At 38.5% G+C, this 9844-nt stretch overlaps 1 protein-coding gene across 1 annotated transcript; it reads right to left on the bottom strand.

Annotated features, from left to right (window-relative positions):
- Positions 1-6946: 6946 nt before the first annotated feature.
- On the bottom strand, positions 6947-9783 carry LOC144068197 (leucine-rich repeat neuronal protein 4). The gene is made up of 2 exons (XM_077592521.1): positions 9700-9783; positions 6947-8467 (listed from the first exon to the last, which is right to left on the bottom strand). Exon 2 carries the CDS (start codon positions 8457-8459, stop codon positions 7746-7748), a length of 714 nt encoding a protein of 237 aa, XP_077448647.1. The 5' UTR covers positions 8460-8467; positions 9700-9783; the 3' UTR covers positions 6947-7745.
- Positions 9784-9844: the final 61 nt, after the last annotated feature.

Below are 9844 nucleotides of genomic sequence, written 5' to 3'. Positions count from 1 at the left end.
TTTCCCTGTAGGGTAATCAGTTGTGTGTGTGTGTAAAGAAATTAATGAATAGGAAGTGGAACTGCAGCTCAGATGTTTTTAATATTACTCATTACTTAGTTTAAACACCACCGCTTATTTACTTCTACCCCTTAAAGATATATTGAGATCATCAAGCAACAAACTGGGATACTATTTGATGTAATACCTTCAAATTTGCCTTAACCAATATGAGATGAATTTCTGCCCTTAAGATATGTTTATTTTTCAATAGCCAATTAAAATGTTTACAACCTGGCCATCCGCATACTTCCGTGATAAAAAAAACTAGAAAAGCTTCGTGCCTTGAGCTGTGTTTAGTTTCCTTTGATGGAACGTAAGGAGACTTTCAAAGAAAAACATCACTTTCAACTAACTAAATTGGGGCACTTCACTCAGTGTAGTCACAGTCTGTTAGGGTTCTTTGAATCCCAAAGTTTGTGCAAGCCAGTGTCAATATTGCATGATGGAACTTGTCTTCTAATGAACAATGTGTCCTCAAGAGAGAAGGCAAAAGAACTGGAGCAATAATTTAAAAAAAAAAAAAAAGCTTTCCTCCCTAGTCACATCCTCTTTTCATCATTGTTACTACCTGCGCCTCTCTGTGGATTTCATCACCAATAGGGGCCTCTTTTACTAGGCCATGAGGTGTATGTGTGTACATCCTTGTACAAATCTGGCCCGCCATGTCTTCTCTAATGCAGCCAGGACGTGACCTAGATTGCCCAGGCTGCTGAGTGTTTACATGCCAGCATCCCGATGACATTGTCAGTCAGGAGGCGGATCTCGGCAGCAGTGCTGAGCTGGGGGAGGGTGAAAGTGATGGCGGCGGCTCTTACTGTAACTAAGCCCCGATCCGCCACCCGTCATGATGAAACACTCCACAGAGATGCAGATTCTGACTGTGTGCGTTGGGGTGTTAATGGCTATTGATCCCAGCGGATGCCAGATAGCCGAAGAATCCTGGCGGTTACACTCATTGCGTAATCATATTCATTTCTTTTATGTGCAGAATCAAAAGCGGCCAGCCGTTATTTAAGCCCACACGCTTGAGAAAGGTTTATACATCTTTATTAATCCTCTTTAATTAATATTCATAGGTCAAGTTTTCTGCGCTCCACTGAGAATCCCCTGTGAATTTGTGCAGAATAATCTGGCCATGTTTCATCTCGACTTCCTTGGCAGCTGGATTTTAGGGTGCGTGTGCTTAAAATGGAGGTGGAAACGGTAATTGGATTTGTTTTTCTTCAACATCTGGCCATGTCTCAGGCCTAGATTAGAGTTTTGAAGCACTGCTTGCTTCCTCAACATCCCTTTCCTCCACTTTTTGTGGATAATCTTTCATGCAAAAAATGCACCACAGAGCTCGTGTTCTTGACATGCTATTGATGCATTTGGTTATTGGATTGGATTGGATAACTTTATTCATCCGGTATTCGGGAAATTTCGTTGTCACAGTAGCAAGAGGGTGAGGATGCAGGAATAGGAAAGGCATTTTAGACATAAATAGATAGGTAATAAGTATGTTAATAAATAAATACATGAATAAATATATAAATAAATAAGCGTGTCTCTGAAGTATATATATATACATATACACACACATATATATATATGTGTGTGTATATATATGTATATATATATATGTATATATATGTATATGTATATATATGTATGTATGTGTATATATATAAACACATACACGCATGTGTACATATATATATTACATATATAAACACATACACACACGTGTATATATATACATATATATAGTACATATATAAACACATACACACACACGTGTACATATATACTTACATACACATAGATGTACATGCATGCATACGGTAGGTCTTAACACTCAGCCATTTTGAAGTGACGTTTGCTTTCTGATGCTGTTCTGTTGATTTCCCCTCTTTGAAGACTCTTCGAGCTTTCTCCCAAAATTCCAAAGTCCTGGCGTAGCTGTCAATCAATCATACTTGTGGTCATTTGCAGGTTGGAAATAGTGAGATTTCCCTTTAACGCTCTGAAATCGAACAGCTGCTCTGCTAAGGGATCTCACAAGGTTAAATACAACTCCAGCTTCATTCCCTTGCAGGTTTATCGGACAGTTAAAGATCCAAATGGCGGAACCAGCTGATTGTCCTTCTGTCACCAAATAAAGTACATTTACTGGGGTGTGGGGGTGGGCTATGCCAGTTAATTGAAGTATATAATAGAATTATTTGACCTTAAACTACAAATTTAAAGACAGAGGAACACAGTGATGCAAAGCCTGCTTTTAAAAAATAATGGTTGTGAAGAAGAATCATTCCAACATGAACTAATCAGTTGCCACTGTTGTCTTGCTGTTAAACGTGTATTTTTAATATAAGTTTTACTCACTTTCACAACACACTGAATACTTCACATCCATGTGCTAACAGTGAATGAGTTAATCTTTTAGGTTAGCCATCTACTTATTTAAATCTTTCTTATCCTCAGTGAAATTAACACTAAAACAATTGTGCTTCAGTAAACATGTTATATATTCACATTTTGGTATCATTCCCGCTCACAAAGCAATAACAAACTATTACGTATGAATGTAAAGTGTAGCTCATCTGTTAAGGTTGTATTTTTTTCCAGGCAAACAATTCTACACATTTTTTTTCATTTGATAATCCTAAAAGCAATTGTTTGGAAATGATTTCATGACATTTTTTTTTTAAATCTCAATATTGCTCTCTGCAAATGAAACGCATATGACGTTGATCTAACCATTTTCCTACCTGTCATTTAACTAATTCCACAATGGGGATATTTACAAGGGAAAAGGTTTTAACACCACATGTTCAAAAGACTACTGCAAATAAATCTTAATAAATTGGATCATAATTTCATAGTTTTCTTTTTATTTTGACATATTTAGTGTACAGATATATGAATGACAAAATTCATTTTAGTCTTTTTTTGGTAAACACATGATAGCTTCTAATCACAACCTAGTTCTGAAATGAATCCTAATATTCAAAATTGAACCTCAGAGCATACTGCGATCTAATGGGAAACTCAACATTTAAATGCCTCTTACTTAAAATGCCATAAAATGCCACCGATGCCACTGCAAACTCGCGTTCAATAGTATTAGGTGATCAACTGATTTCATTTTCACGGTGCTCATTTCTAAGGTGCTTAGGAATTCTCTGGAGTAAATACTTCTGGTGATCATAATGAGAACATGTTGGATGATGGCTTTCGAAACGGATATTAAAGCTGCTTGTATGATTCAAATAGGTTACACGTGTAACAAGCGGACACATTCACAAAACCTTCAACATAAATCATCCTTTTACTGACATTCTCAGAAGTTAATCCTTTTTCATGTTCTTGTTCTGGTGCATGGTCTGAGCAAAAACATTAGCTGGGTTTTGGGGCGGAATCATTTCTTTCACCCTTTTTAAACTGAACAGTTAATATGTGTTAGGTTTGAGAAAAACTGAGTTTAAAGGATGCCCTAATTGCAACAAAGACCCCAATGGATCCTGACCTACTTAGAAACATATTATATGCCCTGCGAAAGCTGATCTTAGCAGCAGAGTAAAGGAGCCATATTTTATTTTGATATAAATATAAGCCCTGGGCAAAGGCCAAGGAAACTATTAGTTATTAATTGTATGATTATTGGTATGATCTATCAATAAGCTGTTCATTAATTAGTGTATATATATACATATATATACATATATGCATATATACACACACATATATATATACATATATATATATATATATACATATATATACACATATATACACATATATATATACATACATATATATACTATATATACATACATATATACACACATATATATACATGAATATATATACTATATATATACATATACATACATATACATACATATATACACACACATATATATACATATACATACATATATACACACATATATATATATATACATATAGTATACATATACATATATATACTATATATATATATATATATATATATTTTTTTTTTTTAATTAATATTCATTTAAAAGAGCTTGGCGAAGATTACATGCTTTTTTAAAAATAGTTTAACAATGCAATCTTTTCTTTAGAAGCTAATGTTTTAACCTGAGCATCTTCTAATATTTGTAAATAGTGCTTTTCTTCACTTTATACAATGTGATTTATCATTTACTGGATACATTATTCATTGATTCATTCATTCACTCACGCGGGGGGTGCTGGAGCCTATCCCAGCTGACTCTGGGCCAGAGGTGGGAGACACCCTTTATCGGTGGCCAGCCGATCGCAGGGCACAAGGAGACGGACAACCATCCACACACACACATGCATGTTTTTGGAATGTGGGAGGAAACCAGAATACCCGGTGGAAACCCACGCAGGCTCGGCGAGATCCTTTAAACTCCACACAGGTGGGCCGACCTGGATCTGAACCCAGGACCCCAGAGGCCGACGCGTTAAGCACTCAGGCGCTGGGCCACCTGGATACATTATATTTTGCATTATTTTACTGGCGCCACAGTGGATGATTGGTTGGTGCATGGGCCTCATAGTTCTGGGATCGAGGTCCTCCCTGCGTGTAGGTTTTGTGTGGGTTTTCTGCTGTTGCGATTGGCTGGCCATCGATTCAGGGTGTCCCTGCCCTGGTGACTTTAGTCAGTTGGGGTAGGCTCCAGCACACCCCACGACCCTCGTGAGGATAAAGCGGTATGGATAACGATTTTAATTTTCTGGTCTAAAAAAATATCGCCATCGGTAAAACATATCTTAAAAATAATCATGCAAGTCAAAAAGTTAGTACGTTTTTGGAAATCCCTCACGTCACACCCATCCTTTGTCTTGCAAGTTGCAGACATCCGCTTTTGAGGTTAATATTTAATTGCACTGTGTTTAATAATAGAACCAGCAGGGAGCAGCAAAGTTCTGACACTAGTTTATAGTAGTCAGACATGGACAAAACATGCTACTGCTTGACTGAATGTTTCTCATTTGGCCATTATTGCTACAATCAAAATAATGAAGTACCCTAAGCATTAGTACACAGATGACAAACAGATGGGAAAAAAAAAACACGTGTCACCGTGAGTCACCAAATCTCAGATAAACGGAGAACTTGGTGGCACGTACACCGAAACGCAAAGTTCCTTCTTGTGAGATTAGTGGATTCACGAATTGTCTGTGACATTGGTCACTTCATGAGTCGCCTTTCTGGTGAAGGGGTGACTCAATGTGACTATAGGGTGAGAAGGTGGTAACGGTTGTCAGATGCCGATCATGTTGCAAAATGTCTTTCTGCTTTGTCACTCCAGAGCCTGGAAATGGCACAATGTGCTTTTTGTCATCTAATCTTCACACATTCTTTGTCTTTCTTTGTAAATCCTTTTCACATTATAGTTAATTATCAGACTAAAGATTTGGTTGTCGGAGCTCCTAGACAGAATAGATTGGGCATGAATCACCATTAATAGGTGGTTTTATCACGAAATATCTCATTTCACAAACAACCATTACACATTCCATGAGTACTATATGACAAACAGCTGCTGGCAAATTACACAGTTCATAGTGACCTTGATCTCACAGGTCAGCTCTATCTAGCTCAACACAAACACAGTAATACCTTGACATACGAGTGTCCCAGCATATGAAAAATTTGATATACGACGAAAATTCCGAGTACATTTTTGCCTTGAGATACGAGACAAATTTGAGATACGAGCATATGAGACGGTTCCCCGGGACCGGCCATACAGTTTGCATTTTTTGCATTGCAAAATTAAGGGAAAAATAAATGATCCAAAGCAAGCCAGTGCAACAAATCGCTAACCATCATTTCCAAGCTGCGCAGGGACATTCATAATGAGATGGCGAGCCTTCATTTAATATGGTTATGAAAGCAAAGCAATCATCTGAAAAAGGGGACTCTTCGACACCATCTGAACCCTTCAAAGTGAATCGTGGCTGGTGCGATAATTTTAAAAAAGGAACACGCGGTTCTGAGGCATGAGAACCCTAGAAGTTACGACTGGAAAGTGGAATACATTAACATATTTGCCTCGGTTATCGCACAAGAAGGTTTAAATTTGCCGTAACGTAAGATTAGAACTTATTTTGTTTTTAAGTGTGTGTATAGTAATCTAAGTTCATTTAAAGTTAATAAAGTTTATGTTATGTTACGAGCGCGTTGCATTCCTCTCTCTTCCGCTACCGTCTGTACTGAATAATGTCACATTTTAGTATTGAAGTTCATAACGTCTAGATAGGTATTTGTTTGTGAGTTAGGTGGTGAGTTTGAACATTGTAATATCCTGTTTTTGGTGTTTTTTTCAGAAGGTGGGAATGAATTTGTATTTAGTTCATTTCTATGGGAAAATTTGATGTTAGATAGAAGATTTTGATACGAGCTCGGTCCCGAAACGCCTTAAGCTCGTATCTCAAGGTATTACTGTACTTGATTTTTGGTGGGGCAATTTTCGCTAAATAAATTATACAGTTCGATCATTACTGAATACACAAAACACAAGCTCTTGTGAAAACTCTGACTTGGTTTGACATGTTTCCACAATGCTAATTGAGAAGTATGGAACAAACTTTTTACTACATTTCACACACCAGACAAATTTAATTTAATGTTTCATGACTTATTACTTGTGAGGTGGAGGTCAGTAGACAACATGACGTAGAATCTGATAGTGGACATTCTGTCTTATCATACCAGCCAAGTAGCAGAAGGATGTACGGTCTCAGCAGGAATGAAACAAGCCTCATGAAAACTATACCCACTGAAAAAAAGTTTTGGCCACAGCTGCAAAAACAATTACAAAGACTTGAGGACATATTTCCGACAACATGACAGATTGCGCAACACAACCATTAAAAAGCTGTTAAGTAACGGCACAGACAGACGTTGAGGAGAAATAATGTTTAATCATCAGAACCGTTAAGACGGTTACAGTACAATAGTCAGGATTAAGCCCTGTTTAGTGTGATTTTTCTTTTTTTTAAAGAAACAGTTTTAAAAAATGAGCACTCACAATATGTACCCTGTATCCTTTAAATCTCATGTAAATAACAAATATAAATACAACAATATCATGTATACTATGCTGTGGCATTGTGACATTTGTTGAATTAGTGCAAACATGTCAGTATTTATTTACTTTTTTTGCCTTTTGTACATGTCACCGCAAGTAAGTGCCACATCATTACCCATACAAATGAGTTCATTCTGTACAACGTCCATTGTTTACATTGTTTGTGGGATCTGGAGATCAAAACACGACACGTAGAAACATGTACAGCATTTGGTTACGTCTAATTTCTTAAGGAATTCTCGCGTCTGCCGTTTATCTCTGAAGATTAAAAAAAAAAGTGTCATGAGTGAATAATTTTCCTATACCCCACTCCCACACATTCAAAATAGTTTCACTCTCGCAGTGTAAGAAACACCAGACACTCCAAAGGGAACACATTCACGAGATTCCCATTAAAAAAAAAAAAAATCTTATTTATTGTCAAGAGGTTTTACCATAAAAACACTTCTCAGTAGAAATGCAGTTGTACCATACTTTAAACTTAAAAAAAAAATGTTTCTGGCACTTTTAAATGACTGGGAGTTGTGTATATTACTTTCTCGTCAACCTGTACCAGCTAATAATGTGTAACATTGAGAGTTAGGCTAATGTGACCCTAAAAAAGAGCCGTTTTTATGCAGAAAAACTACTGTTATTCTGCACCCTCCTTTGTCGCCGACGCCTCCATAGTAGGACGGCCAGCAAGAGGAGCAGCAAGAAACCCAGGGCGCCTCCTATCAAGCCTGCTTTGATAAGCAGATTGCCGTCCCCGGGCCTGAAAATCATACACGAGCCCTCGCTGTCTCCGGCATCATTTGTCGCCACCAGGCAAACCTCGGAAACGTTCTCGATGGGTCCCACGCCCCCACCGCGTCTATCGCTCCCGAAAATCCGCCTCTCCGTCCCGCCGACCGTCACCTTGTAGGCTTTCACGAAGGAGTAAGGACCGCACCATCGGAGGACTACATCCGAGCCGCTCCAGGTCGCCGTTTTTAGGAACGGGGGCCGCGGGGCCTCCAGGTGAGATGTAGAGCCAGGGCACGAGCACTTATTGGTGGCTGCGAGTTCGTCACAGGGGGGCTCATCTTCCTCGCAAGGGTTGTAGTCACATTTCTTCAACGTTCCGAACTTTGTAAACACCTTCTTGGATGAGACGGTGGTAACGTCATCCTCTGTCTCGTAATAGTCATCTGGGGGAATCTCGAGGCCCTCAGAGGAGAAGGTACGTGGTCTGAGGACGCCCGTCCAATGGGTCCTTGGCCCTTGATTTGTTGTGGGCTGAGAAGTGGAACCGGCGAAGAGAAGCAGGCAAACGACCGTCGTTAGAACATTTCTGGTGGCAGCCATCACACAGCCTGAAGATGGTACAAAGAACATTCCGTCAATATCAATATTTTCAGTATTTATATGTGCTCTTTTTGGCTTAATTGAACTCCTCCGACCATCACCATGTCTTTCTGCTTTCTCTTTTTTGGTGGTGTGGTTTCATTGTATTTGAACTTTATGCTTGTTTTTTTTGTGGAAAAAAGGTCAAATCACCTGTTTTGATTTAGCTTTCAATAGTTGGTTGATATGAAATAATACCGTTTTCTTTTTTCAAAGGGCCTGACTTTTTTTCTCAAATTTGTAAGACTGCAAAATTGATACAAGTCCTGTCTTGTTTCCCTTTTGTCTTTCACAAATGCTACTCAATTGCTGATTTATTATTGTTTTCTTGGTAGCTATTTGTGGTTAACTTTACTGCCTCCAAAAATCATCTTACTCCCTATGATCTGGTCATGTATCTTATTTACTGGGACTCCCATATGAAGTACACTGGAGAGATCATACTTTACTGTATTTGAGTAGATTTTTAAACACAATGTAAAAAGACGTAAATAAAAAGCTGTCTCAGAACACGTATTATATGAGTACAGGACAGGAATTGTTTATCTATAAAAGCATGCTCTTGGAATGTGGAAGAAAAAAGGAATGCGCAAAGAAAAGACAGCCAATCACAGGAAGAAGAGGCAAAATCAAGATTTTAACGTGTGACCCACGGCGAGACAAACATGTCGCCTTCTTTTTTACATCTATTTTTTAATAGCATTTACTCTCATGAGGGTCGAGTGAAAGCATATACCAGGTGACTTTAGGTGAGAAGTCAGGTGAAATTCAAACCTAGGACTTGTTGAAAGTACTGAATGAGTATATTTGATGTTTAAGGGTGTGAGTGTGTTTCATATAACAAACAACTTTTATTTGGGTTGGATTGGCATGCAAGCGTCCCCACACATGAATATTTATCAACATGATTTCCGATGGTGAGCAGTCAGATTTGGTGGCTCCCAATAATTCAACATTCCAGACCAAATTGCACAAGAGAGGCTGAGTGAATGCCTATACACACCCGTGCCGGACAAAGTGCAGCTCAGTCAGCTGGATTCACTTACAGGAAAGCAACCCGTGCGGAATTTTCACAATGAATCAACACAAATATCTTTTGTTTGATTGCATAGAATACCTTTTCACATTTCCTGCCTATGTGTGCTTTTCTGCAAAGAATGAAAATGATGAAAATGTGTGTGTGGAGGGGGGGCTCACTTACTTGTTGCTTGCAGAGTTTTCAAACACTTTGGTAAACTCCTCACGCTGCTCTTCTGTCCTCCACTTGCTCCCTTACTTTCCTGCTTCTTGCTGTGTATTACTGCTCCTCTTCATAACAACCCTTTTACTACCTCCCACACTCCCAC

The sequence above is a fragment of the Stigmatopora argus genome, chromosome 22, assembly GCF_051989625.1.
Source record: "Stigmatopora argus isolate UIUO_Sarg chromosome 22, RoL_Sarg_1.0, whole genome shotgun sequence".
NCBI lineage: Eukaryota > Metazoa > Chordata > Actinopteri > Syngnathiformes > Syngnathidae > Stigmatopora > Stigmatopora argus.
This window is presented reverse-complemented; position numbering and strand designations above follow the sequence as displayed.

What these genes read in the sequence shown, in the direction of transcription:
- LOC144068197 (XM_077592521.1), bottom strand. Translation starts at nt 8,459, where the DNA reads ATGGCTGCCACCAGAAATGTTCTAACGACGGTCGTTTGCCTGCTTCTC.